The sequence below is a fragment of the Manis pentadactyla genome, chromosome 7, assembly GCF_030020395.1.
Source record: "Manis pentadactyla isolate mManPen7 chromosome 7, mManPen7.hap1, whole genome shotgun sequence".
Lineage (NCBI taxonomy): Eukaryota > Metazoa > Chordata > Mammalia > Pholidota > Manidae > Manis > Manis pentadactyla.
Genome location: NC_080025.1, coordinates 73809346 through 73824824, shown reverse-complemented (window position 1 = coordinate 73824824; position 15479 = coordinate 73809346). Strand labels below are relative to the sequence as shown.

The 15479-nt window shown below is 37.8% G+C and overlaps 1 protein-coding gene across 2 annotated transcripts; it reads right to left on the bottom strand.

Moving 5' to 3' along the window:
• Window positions 1–245: 245 nt before the first annotated feature.
• Window positions 246–10132, bottom strand: STEAP1 (STEAP family member 1). Of its 2 annotated transcripts, XM_036911792.2 has the most exons (5): window positions 9809–9922; window positions 5900–6014; window positions 3520–4032; window positions 2757–2921; window positions 341–698 (listed from the first exon to the last, which is right to left on the bottom strand). In XM_036911792.2, exons 2-5 carry the CDS (start codon window positions 5981–5983, stop codon window positions 444–446), a joined length of 1017 nt encoding a protein of 338 aa, XP_036767687.2. In that variant the 5' UTR covers window positions 5984–6014; window positions 9809–9922; the 3' UTR covers window positions 341–443. The 2 variants fall into 2 exon arrangements, with proteins under 2 accessions (XP_036767686.2, XP_036767687.2); XM_036911791.2 differs by lacking the exon at window positions 5900–6014 and having other exon boundaries at window positions 246–698; window positions 9809–10132.
• Between the last annotated feature and the right edge of the window lie 5347 nt (window positions 10133–15479).

Here is a 15479-nt window from a genome sequence, read left to right as displayed (position 1 = left end):
TCTGCTGTTTCACTTGTATAGATACAAGTAAATGCAATGTGTGTGTTTTTTGAGATAGGTGTTCCTTGAATAACATCCAGTTACAGGAAAATGAATTTTCTTTAACAACAAACGTAAATACTTGCTATACTGTATGGTAGATTTAGATAATATATTTTTTCATGGCTTGTGGTACCCTTTAATGAATAGCAGGAACTGGTACTTCAAGGCCTTTTATTATTTATAATGCCACACAGACTGACAAATCAGATGTGATTTTTTATTATACTAAAGATTATTTCTTGCTTTGAATCAATTCTGCAAGAAACTACACATATTTCAAGCCCATCACTCACAAAGATACATTAAGATGCCCAAATGGTCATTTATTAAACAAATACAAATGTGAAATATTTATGGTAAAATACATTAATATTGAACAATAATGTATGTGAACAGTAATTCTACAATTGGAAAGACAGCTCAGTTTTAATTTTGGTGACATCCTCCCAACCGTGTCTAATTTTCAGTATCTTTTTCCGCAAGCATGGCAGAAACAGTACAGTCTTACATATCAGGACAATAATTGGAAGGAAAACAGCTATCATAAATGTTGGAGGTGTATACCATATAAATTGTTTTATATCTACCCATTTATTCCAGGCAAAAATCAATGCGTGTATTGTGCCCAGTAGAAGAGAAACAATTCCTAGATTGCTCTGCAAAAGAAAAAAAAAATTATCTTGGTGAGATTCATTCAATAAGAGCTTATTTCATTTTACCTCATCTGAATGTGTTCTATTGTTAGGGAATTCTTTCATTTATATGTGATCACTTTCCTATTACATTTCTCAACAATGTTTACTCATACCTGTCCATTCGTTTTACATGTCCGCTTACTTTTGGGTAATGTCTGTCTCCCAGCTATCTATGTTGAGAAAATTCACTATCATTCTCCTCTGTTTCAGCTAATCAAAAACACTGTCTTCCCTTCATCCACATCTTTCTGTTCATCTCTCTTATGAAATTTATTTTATAGTGTTTTGTCTCTTGTGCCTTAATTTGCTTTAATTCTCCCGCTCAAGAGACATCTAAAATCAGACACTGTGTCTTACTCATCACAGGATCCCTGCAGAATTGACACAGTGATTTCTGCATTTTAGGTGCAAATATTGGTGGGTTGACTGAAGATTTGTGCAAAAATCAATTTGACATCTGTTATCTTTATCAATTATGAACGCAACTGAAGTGATTGACTCTGGAGTGAGCATGGCCTATGCTAAAAAAAATTTAAACATCCTGATAAAATGGAAAAATACCGACAACTATTTCAATTTTTGAATAAAGCAAAGGGTTATAGAGATGTGAAGAAAAACTTCAGCTTGCACTGGGACACTTGGCACCATCTTGATAAAGTTGCTTAAGAATAGTAGTTCACCTATGTAATTTATGGCATTCTGACAATAACTGGTCTGGAGAACTTTTGACTTCTATTCACTTTATTGGAAATGGTCATTATCCTGCCAGAATGAATCTAACTCATCACTATTGAGCAGTAAGTACTCTTAAGCCCCAGCAAATACAATCAAATAGCTAAGTTTGTATTTCAGATATAAATCTCCAAAGCAATAGTTCTTGGAATGTAAATGAAAAGTTTCTGGGATATTAATTGAAAAATACATGTGATTGGTGGAACATTAATTTTACCAAATATGTATTTTATACATTGAGCCAGATGTTGTGCACATAGTGGAATGGCTGGGTGGTCAAGATGCAGTGCTTGAATTTCTAATTCAATTTGAAAAGTGGTGCTCAGTGGTGTGTGACAGACATATCACTATAAGAAGAAAGCTATTGAATGAGGAACAGAGAACTCCAGCGGCTATGAAGCTGAACTTACAAAATAAGCAAATACTACGCTTGGAAAATGTGGCCACATTTCTCAGCTGCACTGGAATAATTCAGATGGAGAGACAGTTCCCAGCCTAATCAGAGGTCTTGCTAGAGTGTCTGTTAGATTATACGTATAGACATGTAGCAGGGATAGTGGGGAATGTTTGACTTTGTGGGAGTTTCCAAAGATATCCACCCAGTTTTTAAAGCTATATAATTTAAAAAATCTTGGCTGTGCTTCTAACTGAATTAAATTTAGTCCTTGTATCTTGTCAGACCTGGATCCTCTTGTGAATTTTGGCACATTTATTTTTATTGGGTGTAATCTACCATTAAGAGATTAGCCTCAGTAAATCTGAGATGTTTTTGAATTCCAAGAATATTGAGAAACTTCAAGTGAGTAAGCTACATAAAATGTAACTTGGAAAAAGAAGCCTTTAAAATTAGATTCTAGAATACCTTTGGTAGAACAAATTCCCTATTTCAAGGAGGGATGCTTTTTATGGGTAGTACTAAGTGTAACTTAAAAGGATGAATAAAATGAGGTCACATAATATTTTTACTTTTGAGGAACTAATAAGCCATGGATATTGAATATTTCTAAGATATCACATTTGTAATTATTAGGTGGACAGAAAATTGTCTAACAAGTTTCACAACAGAAGTAATGTTTTCTTTGATTAATGCCTTTTATTTGTGTCTTTCTTCTACTTGGAGATCGGGGAAAAATGATAGGAGAGCACACTGAAACACGTGTAGGCTCTTTGCTATTGGAGAAACATTTATCATTTTTTATGGGGTAAAGTCAACATGCTTGATGATGTTAAATCCACAAAAAGAAGATCTGTCTCTTGAGGGACTAGAGGTTCTTTTTTTAAATTTACCTGAATATAGCGAAATTCTCTCCAGGTCAAAGAGTCGCTCACAGAAGGAATAGATGTCACGGCTAACAGAGCCAGTATTCCAAGTGCCACAATTCCCAGAGACACATAAATTTCCATTCTCCAAACATCATGCTCAATCCAGGCATCTGCTTTATTTTGTTGGACCTACCAGAGGGTGAAAAGAGGAAAGAAGGAATGCAAACACATGTTTCTGGCATACGGACCTCTTTCTACACTCCCTGTCCGCTATGAGGGCCTGCTAACTAGGGAACTCCACAGATTTGTGTCTTCGTTTTTGCATTCCTCTAGGAGAAATAACATAGGAGCAATTCATCTCTTTGCCTGAATGCAACATTTATATGATCTGTTTTATAATTCTATGTAATATTTATTTGATGGCTAAAATTGCAATGTGCTTGCATTTGTGGTAAAAATGCAGGAAATAAGAACAATTAGCATTAAAAAATAATCTTGTGAGGGTGGTAGAGATTGAAATGCAGTCCTGTCCATGTGTAAAATATTTATTTATGCTGTTAAAGCTGCAGTTTGCTATTTTCAGCTAAAAAAAAAAATCCCTCCCTGTGAAGTTATGCAACCAAGCCCTGATGCAGAGTTATAATAGAAAATTAAAAAATGCAGATTACTTTCTCAACATAGGGTTTCAACAGAAGGGTAGGGTATTGATATTAAAATAAGAAAGAGTTAATTTTTCAGGGGACTTAAACTTTTTAGCTTACTGATATTGTCAATATCATCATCCTACCTGTTGATATGCCCAGTTTAGCAACTTGTATCTGTAGGATCGCCTCATTGGGTAGGATAAGCTATAAATTGCATGTAGTACAGCAAAGAAGAAACTAAGAAGCCCAAATTGTTTTCTTGTTAACATCCACCTATGCAACCAATGTGGAAATTTCTTGTACTTGGTTCCATTATGAAGCTGTACAAACGCTGCTATCACACCTGGCAAATAAGCCAGGGCCAAGAGGGTGATGGAAACCACTGGCAAGACTTTGTTGATGACCAGGATTGGAATTTTATAAAAATACTGTTGATGGGAAGTTACAAAAGGGTGAATTATGTCCCTCAGAAGAGTGTAAAGAAAAGTCAGAGATGATATGATAGCAGTGATTTTAATGGGCAAGTGCCACTTTGGAAAGAGTTCCTGTTTGTGTTGAAGCTCTGGGGGGCAATCAAATTCATCAAAATGGGTTGTTTGATGCAAGTGCAAAGGCATAGGTCTTTTCAGTACGCCGGTCTCTCCTGAGTCATTATTCTACAAAGAAAGAAAATAAACATCTTAAATTAAACAAAATGTGGGAATTTTCCTAAACCAGTTACTTATTGCTTATAGTGAAAAGGACATTCAGAACCTTGCTTTTGGATTCTGGTTAGCTGTTGATGGCATAGTCTATGTAGCACTAATCAAAGGCATACTTAGCTATGCTGGGATTCTCCATTAATTTGTTATTCACTATTCTTCCAGACAAAAGAAATACATGCTTCAGATATCTCCACTGAGGCTCAGACGATTGTGTTTCTATCTTGAAGACATGAAAATGTGGAGTAATGGAACTGGGAGGCTGAAATTGAAATACTTAGGAAAAAAATCCAGGAACCTTTAGTAAAAATAACACATAAATTGTTAGCAGGTGTGCTTGTTTTATAATATTTTTATTGGTTACTGGACAACTCTCTGCAGAGAACTGAAGGGTGAATTCTTCATTAATTTAAGTACAGAGGATCAAGATTAATATAGTCATTACTATTAGCTATAAATACATAATCTCCATCAAGTAGTCTTGTACTTTGATTTTATATTTCTAAAATATCTAATTTATATAAGTACTAATAGACAAATAGCCTATTGGAAGGTACAAAGACTACATAAATAGTTAAATCCCACAGGCATGATCCATTTCCAGAGAAAGTTATATTTCTATACCCACTTGTATTTCTAGGAAGCCAATAGTTCAAAAGAAGCTTATGTCAACTATTTTGTCATTTTCCCAGGTGACTAATATGCCATCAAATTAAAAAAAAAAAAACCCTTAAAATAAAACTTGTATCAGAGTGTTTCACACTGGATTGTTTTATGAGTAAATTTACTTTCTCGCTCAATATATTCATTTATTTTAGTTCTATATGTAGAACCATTGCATTTTAATGCTTGAAATGATGTTAGTGATTAGCTTGTTCATTTCCACATTTCATGCAGAGTAACTTTAATTCAGACAGTTCTTTATAATTTTTAGTGTTGAAAAATGACCTCTTGCCATTTGATATTTTACTTTCAGTAATAAATCACTATTATATCCAATGCTTTTTACAATTACTCCATTCAGATGGGAGTTGAACGTGACATAGTATCTGTAATCTCTGCATGTTAAAACAATCTAAGTACAATCAAATGAGATCAATTTTCTTGTTCAGAGTGAAGAATTCTGGAACAAAACAGTTAACATGAAACATGAAAATGATTTTATTTTATGCACACTTATTTTTTAGAGTCTGTCCCTGTAGCAAATTTTTACTATTAACATAAGCAAGGTAAACAATTTCTGTTAAAACTGAAGTTGAAATCATTTAGAAATTTAAAAAGATTTTGAAACCAAAATTTTCCACCAGTTTCTCAGTCAAAGAATGTAGTAAAAACATTCAGTCTTGAGGTGGGGCACAGTGGACAAGTGAGATCATTTAGAAAAGTAAAAAGAGTTTGGAACCAAAAATTTCCACCAGTTTTTCAGTCAATATAGTAAAAACAGTCTTGAGGTGGGGCAAAGTGGACAAGTGATTCTTATTCCAAAATTGAATTTATTTGGTTAAACAGTGAATAGTCAACTTGATGATCTCTTGGTGAGTTACCATACCACCTATGAGATGATCTAGTCCAACTTTCTCATGTTTCAGATAAACCAAGATCCAGGCTTTTCAGTGACTTATTCAAGCTGTCCATGACAGTCAGTCAAGGTACAGTTTCTCCCATATACCACACTGCATTCCACCCATCACAACATCAGTGACAGGAATTAGTGATGCACGCTGTCAACAGACCAGGGTGAAAATCACTTTTACAACACTAGGAGATGTAGAACAGTGTTTGAATTACATGAATAGATTTTAGTTATTAATTATTATGTTACCAAATAATCATCTTCTTCAAGATTTCTCCCAGGTTTCATTTTCCAAAGTTCTTCTTGGTTTGTGATGTCTTGTCTGCTCTCCATTAAGTCTATGAAATGGTATGGCTTCAGCCACCTATGCAAATGAAAATAGTTATCTTCTTCAAGTCTATGCTATTTATGACACTAATGCTTGATAGGGCAATAGGAAATAAATTAACTCATAAAAGGACTAGAGTGGCAGATAAGGTACAATTAAAATACAGTGATTGATTTACACATTTAACCTCATTATAATCTGTAAGAACTCTCAAACCAGTGCGCCTGCTGCTTTTCTTTGTCCAACTATTGGTGCAATGAATGACCTAGGTGTCTATGTGGACTCAGTTGGAAGTTGCTTTCTATTTTAGGAGAATTTAACTCTGGGTGCTCATTTAGAAGAAAGCCAACTGCCCTAAAAAATAAGTGGATTAGGAATGCATTTGTTTTCGAGAGTAACAATGTTATCAATAGAGGTTGTAGTTAGCTGATATAAGGTTACACTTTAGGAAGCTGAGCTCAATAGACTTCCGGGTTGACACCAGAATCTGAAATAATAATTAAATGATTTTATGGGGAAAGGTGTTCTGAGTTTCAGATAATGAACACAACAGACACTCTTGGTAAAGTGAACCCTGAAAGTGGCATAAAAGCTTGAAATGTTGTATTTTTAGAGTGCCCTTTTCCTATGGGAGTGGTTTTTGTTGGTAAGACAAGAATTACTAGTGTATTTCCAGTGGGGTTGTTGAGTTCTGTTCAATTATTGACGTGCCCATTCTCCTGGTCAACTCTGGAAATTAGTTCTGTCAAACTTCCTACCTGATAAATGAATCTTTTTCTTATCACCTTTCCAGATCCTCATTCAGGCTTGTTGTAACATTTTTTTAGGGAAGGGGAACATATGTCATAATATTCTTCCATGTTTTTATCAGTTCTAAATTTATTTTCAGAGGAATACATTGCCAATTTGTACTTGATGAAATTCAATGAGAAAAACAGATTCGCTATACAATTGGATTGAAAGTGTTTCTGAATCTTATACCACCTGTAATACTTTATTAAGGGGACAGCTGTTTCCAGTAGTTCAAAATACTTAAACATTTTCTCTAACTTTTAAAGTTTTGATCTTCCCAAAGGATAAAAAAGGGCCATCTTTACATAATGCCAACATTTGCCATTGTTGAAGTACTCTGAGAACATTTTCCATATACAGATGATCCTCGAATAACATGGATTTGAATTGCACAGGTCCACTTACACACATTAAAAAAAAAACAAATACATTGGAAGATTTTATGGAGCTTTATGACAATTTGAAAATACATTTTCTTTTCTCTAGCTTACTTTATTTTAAGACTACAGTATATAATACATTAAACATAAAACGTGTTAATTTACTATTTATGTTATCAGTAAGGTTCTGGTTAACAGCAGGCTATGACTTAAGTTTTTGGGGAGTAAAAGTCATACATGGGTTTTTGATTGTATGGGGGCTGGGACCCCTAACCCCAGGATTGTTTAGGGGTCAAATGTATTATCTACTTCAGAATTTCACAATATTTGTGCTGAGGATATCTGTTGTTTTGGTCTGCCCACATTCTCTTCCCACTGCTTCATGATCTAAAACATTTCCTCCTTTTGGGGAAATATCCCTCCTTTCATGGAAGTGGGCATATGAATCAGTCTTGGCTAATAACAATTCTCTATTCCCTTGATCACACGGATTGGCACACAGCCCTAGTTGAACTAATTAGCATAATTAGTTCAATATATCTGAAAGATCAAGAGATGTCTTTAACATTTTGTTAAGCTGGGGTGATAGAAGCCTACCATGCTTTCTTTTCCATGTCTTCAATAGAACAGAAGAATGCCAACACACAGAAGCAAGAGCCAGAATTGGGAAAAAACACAAAAGAGTCCTGGTTGGCATGTTTTAAGTATTTAGAGTCACTGAGACTAGATTCTGAAGTTTTCAGGTACACAAGCCAATACATTGCCTTTTTTACTTAAGTTAGTTTGAGTTAGGAGTGTAACATTGGCACCTGAAAGAGTTCTGAGTAAAGCAAATGCCAGTCATCAAGGATTTATGAATTCAACTCTATGATAGACACTGAGGAGGAAAAAGAGTAATGAGACTTCATGCCTGTCTTGGAGGAGTTTATAGTCTATTTCCTTTAGCAGTACTCCAAATCATTTGTGATTTAACCAACATTGTAAATAGAGTAATTTGGGGTATAAGTATGTGTCTAGGAACAGAAGTTTTATACACCTTAATCAAACACAAGAAATAATTCACTATATTTAGGTTTTTAACTCTGTGAGTTGCAGGATGGCAAAGATGTTTAACATAGAAATCTATACTCGTTCAACATAAACACATAAACTATTTTGAACACCAATGTCTGGCAGTTGGAATGCAAAGTTAAAGGAGATGTTGCCTCCACTCTCAAAAACTTTTAAGTCTAGGTGAGAAGGCAGGCATTTCAACAACTAACTTCGTGGTAATGCAATAAATCATGAAGGAAGAGAGAGCTTTACAGACAGATGGTGGCACTGGAAGGGTGAGGTCTCTTCAAGACCTGGTCTGGGGCATTTACCAAGTTGGCAGTGTCTGCTGATTGAGGGCCATTTTGTACAGAATCAGGTGAAAGGCCAGAGTGGCCCTGGAGAGGTATCCACCATTTATCTATATGACAGATGGTCTATGCTGCTGTGCAAATCCAGGAAAAGCCCAGGGCAGTGAGCGAGCTTCTTGTCTGTGTGGCCCACAGTCAGCTTGTACCCAGAAGCCAAGAAAATAAAACATGTTGGTTTCCATCAGACATTAACCAAATATATAATTTAAGTTCTACAGTAAAACCTTTTCATGAAACAAAACAAAAAACAAATAACAGGAAACAGCACAGTGTTCAGATGTTAGAAGCTTAGAAATTTAGCTCAAAGTTCTCTAACTTTCATTCCCATTAAAAGGCAAGGCATATTTTGGATGTGACTGTTGGGTTTTGCTGTGCTGGGAGGGCTGACCTGATGTTCCTGCTAAATATTGACACAGCCCAACTGACTCATGTTGATGTCGAAGAGTTTAGAGATGAAGAAACTCAGTGCCTGGGGATGCACTGTGGGTCGCGTTGCATTTCCAAGCCTTCTATACTTTCAAGCGCATACTTGTTTTACCACATTTAACTATGTGGAGAGATGTCTGTCTTCACTGGGCTGTTTTTCTTTATGCTTTGCTTCCTCCCTGTGCTTAGCATTCAGTGCTAAATGAACGACTTTTTATTAAGTGTCAGGATGTTGAGGACATTTTTTTAACAGAACAGAGAAAGGAATTTGGAAGTGTTCCTAAACTTTATGTCTACAAACCCCTTCCAGTGGATTTGACACATGACATATATAAAAGCCTTTATCTGGCTGTTTGGAGGGAACTTGAGCCCCAACCCAGAGCGTGAAAGAGAAGGACGAAGGTTTCAAGGAGTTAAAACGAAAACTTTCCTGTGACTAGGAAACCTGAAGACAAGTTGCACGATTTTTAAGAGCTATGTACCACATTCACCAACGCGACGCAAACTCGTGGCGATTTTTCCAAGTTGGAAAAGCTGCCATCAGAACCCAACCTAGGGCAAACTAACTAAGCCATCATGTGCCCTGCAGCCCCGGCGAGCGGAGAGGCTTCTCTCTGAGCGCTGGCTCCAAGCCCGTGCACGGCAGCGCCGAGCGCGGAGAGTCGGGCGGGAGCGCAGCGCGCCTGGGGCTGCGCACGGGGCACGTTGAGCCGCGCTCCTCCCGCAGCGCCGCCGCCCCGGTCCCGGGAGGGCTTGCGAGCCCGCGCCTGGCCTCAAGAGGCACCCGGCGATGCGGAGCCAGCGAGCAGGGCCGGCTCAGGGGACTCACCCGCTCCTCGGCGCGACCCGAAGGTAGGTAGCGGCGCAGCGGCTGCCGGCCGTGCCGCCCCACGCGGCGCCCCAGCCCCGGAGCAGTGCCGGCAGCTCGCGCGCGGCAGACCCCGCCTCCTGGACGCTGGGCCCTCCGGCGCCGCCTGGCGGTGCCGGGCATCCCCACGGCTCCCGCCCTGCCCCGGCCGTCCTCGCAGGGCCCGGGGCCAACCGAGGATTTCCCGGAGCTGCAACCGGCCGTTCCCGGTTCTCTTGGGAATAGCCCCGTCCTCGCCCGAGGTCTTCTCACGCCTCGCCTTTCTTTCATCTCCCAAATGAGGACCGTATGTGCGCTTCTTTAGCAGTGGTTCTCAAACCCGAACGTGTATCACCTGTAGGGCTATGCAAACAACGCTTTGGGCCCCTCAGTTTCCAGTTCAGTAGTTCTGGGATGCGGCCCGAGAGCCTGCATTTCTTTCAGGTTCCCAGGTGATTTTGAAGCGCTCTCACAAGCTCGTTTTAAACTTCACAGCCAACAGTGAAGTGGCCTTGATTTACGTTTGGGGACTCGGAATCTGGATCTCAGAATGATTTGCTCCCCGAAATTGTCCAAATCTTGTACCCTGAACCGCACAAACCCTGTCCCCAGCTGAATAAACCTTTACACCCTACGTTTACGCCTTGCCTTCCTTCCCTGATGTTAAAGCCAACTTCCCATACCCCAAACCAATCAAGCCCTCCAAACCCAAAGCAAAGTTACTGTCACTGCTTTAAAGTTTAGGTTGTTTTAAAAATATGAGTATGTGGAGAAGGACAGGATGTGAGCGGGGATTTGCTCCTCTGAGTTGGAACCAGCCTCAGGATAGAGTTTCTGAGATTTGAATTGCAACATCTGGGGATTTGGTGTACAACATCCCCATAACTAATCTGATTAGAAAAACCAAATGAAAATAAACATTCAGCTGCATTTCCCATGATTGTCCTTTATTCATAGCTAGGGCACTAGGACTGTTCATGTTTTTGTGTGCATTTTTTTGTAGTCATTGACCTACCATAGGGTAATGTTAAAGCCCTTTGAAGATTTAATTACCATGGACTGACCCATTGCGGTAGAAGTAGAATCTTACACGTTTTATTTCTAGTGAAACTAGGAAATAAGCAAAAAATGAAGAAGAAAATCAAAAAGCCCTTTCTCTCTGTGCTTCTACCATCGACTGCAAAGAATTAAGACAAACTGTTAAGTGTGTCTAAGGATGTTGAATTTTTGAAATGATCACAGGCCTTAACTGGTCAAACAAAGCAATATGCTGTCATCGTTTAAGATTTGGTAAAACAAAGGTCATTCTTTTTTTTCATAATCTATTTTGCATATGAAGAGGGCAAGGAAGTTATTTTAATATCATGTGGCTAATTACAGCAAGCTCCACTTAAAACTGTCTTTCCTTTTCTAATTAAAGCATTTCTAATTTAAAATCAAGACCCAAATATTTTTGTTGTATAATTAGATTAACAACTTTAACAATTTATGCACTTCTTCCAAAAGTTTTTTTGTTCAGTATTTCAGTGTGGTGAATATGGTATGTTTCAAAGTAAAATGGTTGACAATGTGAGGTTGTTTACTAATTAGTTTGTAGATATTATAAAGGCAACACAATATTGGATTAAAAAAGCCATGGTATTGAAAAACTTCTATTGAGTTGTCAGGACTTTTATGTTAGAGACAAAATTTCTGTAATTTTTACATTCAAGTGATCTGTGGTTTTGCTATGAGGTGAAGAAAAAACATATTTTAGAGAAATATAAAACCAAAGCATCTGAAAATGTTCTGAGTCAGCCTCTATAATACATACTTTTCAAAACCAGTATGACCTGTGGAAAGCAGTGTTATGCTATCATAAATGTTGAAAAGCAGATTGCTGCTTTTGGTATGACTTTCTAAGAGCTAGAGGATTTTAAAATGGGAATTCAACTGTGAGTTACAAACATATGGATCATTCAGAATATTTTGTAATAAACTATAGCAAGATGGCATATTAACACAACAGTTCTTCATGTTCTTTAGGCTTGGATACTAAGCTAGTGATTTTACACTAACATGTCATGGGGAAAATATAATAATCTAGAATCCATGAGTATTTTTGCCTAACCAATAAGCCATGTAATCTTAGAACTTGATGGGACTGCCATTTAAGAAATAAATGGAATACAACGGTGTGAAATAAACAAAATAGAAATGAGCTGACTATTAAAGATAATGACATTGAGCAATAGACAGTAAACTGAAAGTGTTGGATAAGAACTGCATTCAGTGTTTCTCCTTTGGAAATCAGGCTAACTCCTGATAGCATAGTAATTCAAATAATGATCAATATTACTGTCAAGTCTACTTCTTACTGTGTAAGAATGGTCAGACTTATTTTAAGATGATGTAAACATTACCTGAAGTTTATGGAGAAACTTTTTTCAAAATGATTATTTTAGTACAGACATGGTAGAGCTTGACTGGCCTAATTTTCTGACCCTTCTAGCTTCATATGATAAATTCTCTTCACTAGTTCAAGACCCTCTCATAGAGTAATGCTCAAAGTATGTGGTTAGTTCATCCCCAAGTCTGTCGTGAAGGTTGAGGATAGAGAGAAGGTTTACCTTTGGGATTGGAGGCTTAAAAATTGTTTCATATATTTTCCCCCAACCCAAGCCTTTATTACTTATTCATCAACATGGTTACCAGTCAACATCTGTTCTGAATGGGTTTTAAGAATAGGTGGTTTATATCAAGGCTTGCAGATCCATCTCTGCCCAAATACTGCTTAATGGTGCTCAAAATTCCATGATGAAACATATTGTATTGTAATCCATCAAAAGGCTAATGTCCCTGGAAATGATACCACATTAAGCCTCACCAGTTATTTATTTCTTATTATGAATGAGTATCTTAGTACTTTTTATGCACTAAATATGTTCTAGTACAGGGAGTGAAATACCAGATATTGAAGACTTACACTGGGAGGTTGTGCAGGGGTTGTACCTTACAAAAAAGAAGCACTGAGATTACGAGGACAGATTTCATAGTATCATATCATAATAGTAAATATTTCATAATGTTTTATAATATTACTTAAACTAGGCACTTTCTCCTTTCCCCACATATACATACCAGATGTTGTGTGACAGTGAAGGAAACTCTTGTTTAAACCACATGATCTTGTTCTTCTTTGTTACAGTAGCTTAGTTCATACTCTAGCTTGTTTGATACTTTATTATCGCACTTGTCAGAGTCTGCCTGTATTGGAAATTTTTATATGTGTTTCTCTTACCCCATTAAATTGTGAACTTGAAGAGAGTGGAGACCTTGCCATTTTTATTGTATCCCTTGTAACTTAGACATTGATGAAACAGACTCATAAATGTGGAATGTGATTTTAACCCTGCGTTTCAGTAAACTTGTTTAGGGCACATAAATATGGAGCCATTGAATGTCTAGATGTCATTTAGACCCAAACTGTGGGCATGTATCAATTTGTTATTTGTTTTATAGGGAACACACTTTTACCCACCTTCCCTAGTCTGTATCCTTGTTTTCTGCTCTGCAGACATTGGAGTCCAGCGTTGCCATTGTCAAAGGAACTAGAGGCCTTAGATGTCTTGGGTGGTAGGGGATGGGAAGCCAGAGTGTTGGATGGGAAGGGCTCATTCAATAGATAGTCCAAGAAGGCTGATCAGTAGAGTTGGGCCTAAAACTTTTTGTAACGGACTCTGCTTCATAATGTCTCTGGCATAAAGAACTATGCCTGCCAATTCCTAGATCTGAGCTCCAGTAGAAAAGATGAAAGGAGGAAGTCATTTATGAAATGTCTACTCTTTCCAGGGTTATGTTTAATTCTCTCAATATCCCCACTATATTATTATCCTCCATTTATAGGTGAACTGAAACTTAGAATGTTTAATTAAATGGATTAGAGTTGTACAGTTTTTAGAGGTCAACCAAAGTCTGTTTGAAACCAGTTTTCTTTTCATTGTGCTACACTGCCTGAATGACCACACATAATCAGCCAAAATATCCCAAGGCTACACCAGACTGGGAGGATTCAAGAGAGTAACAGTTAACAGAAACCATCCTATAATCAATGCAGTTTTCCCTTAGTATCAGTTAGGATATCAGCTAAACTACTCTAACAAAGAGGACCAAAATAGAGTGTTTAAAAAGATAGTTTCACTCTCATGTACTAGTCTTAAAGTGAATATTCTAAGTTGGTGGGGTCATTCTACTCCATGAAGTCATTCAGGGACTCCAGCTTTTTCCATCTTGTTGCTCATGCTGTCTAAATCATGAATTTAGTAAAGGAAAGGTAAGTAGGTTAACACAATTTACTTCCTAATAAGAATCAAAGCTGAAGTTGTGTGATCACATCCTCTCACATTTTATTGGTGATAATTTACTCATATGGCAAGGCAGGCAAAGAAATGTAGTCTCCAGCTGGTGGCCTGCATTTGAAGTCTATTACTACGGAAGAAGAGAGAGCAAATTTTGGTGAACAATTAGAAGTTGTTCCCACCACATTCTCACCTCCAGCTCTGATCTTTATATTCATACCAGGCTTGGGAACTTTATTTCTTCCTTCATTGGGCTGAGTGCCTTCCTCATTCTAAAGCTTGTTTTAAGGTTCAGGGTAAACTTGTAACTCACATCTCAGTTTACACTGGAGGCTGACTCTTAGTACCAAATCACCACTTACGTGTTCTGACCATGAGCATCCTTGTGTAGTGTATGTGTAGGCCTTTCACGTGGTCTTCCTCCTGGCCTTCCAGGTGTGCCTGGAGGTGAGGAATGTTCAGTGGGAATAGCACTTGGTTCCACCATGGGACTCCTTGCTACCATAGAATCTATTCTTCTTTTTAATTAAAAAGAGATAGCCAGGTGCCATAATTGAAAAGCAATACTAGGGGCACTAAGAAGGCACATCTCCCACTCAGCCCTTGCTGTAAGCCTGTCCTCAGTTCTGCTTTTGCATTCTGGTTAGCTTCTCCCAAAGCCCTCATTTCTGTCTGCACAGCTGTATATAACTCTTTACTGATCATGTTCCAGTCAGTTGTGTAACATGCCTGTCTCTCCTATTGATTAACAGGTGCAGAATCCTTAAGGGCAGTCTCACGGGGAGAATGGTTAGTTGGGATAATTTCATAAAAAACACAAAGATAGATTTGTGGACAGTAGAGCAAGCTTTATGCCCTGTCTCTGTTTAAGATGGGGTAGGGTTCTTCTTCCAACCAAGGAAACTATTCATCTTAGTATTAGAGGCCTTGGGAAAGCTCAGACTTTAACAGCTTCTGTGGAGCGCCATTCAGTAGTGGTTTGCCATGTGGCCACACGGTGGCGCCAGAATTATTTGCAGTAAAAATGAACGTACTCAAGAGAGAGCTACTGTTTTCCTTTATATTGTTTTCCCGGACTCTCTCAAACCCGCGGGAATGAAAGATAGCATTCTCTGTAGTTGTGTTGGTATTATGGTGTTTGAGTATATTCCAAAGTCTAAATAATTTCCATGAGGTTTCAAAGAATCAGCTTCAGTACGTTCAGAGTGTGTTCCTCCACTTATCAGCTATGTGTTTACTTGTGTGTGTGTGTGTGTGTTTGTGTGTGTATGTGTGTATCTTTGCATAATAACCTTTATTATCTATATCTACATATG

What these genes read in the sequence shown, in the direction of transcription:
- STEAP1 (XM_036911791.2), bottom strand. Translation starts at nt 10,117, where the DNA reads ATGAAAGAAAGGCGAGGCGTGAGAAGACCTCGGGCGAGGACGGGGCTA. An exon ending in TAAACTGGGCATATCAACAG is followed by an intron (nt 2,922 to 3,519) that starts GTAGGATGATGA and finishes ACCCTCTGGTAG; the next exon opens with GTCCAACAAAATAAAGCAGA. An exon ending in GAGAATTTCGCTATATTCAG is followed by an intron (nt 699 to 2,756) that starts GTAAATTTAAAA and finishes TTTCTTTTGCAG; the next exon opens with AGCAATCTAGGAATTGTTTC.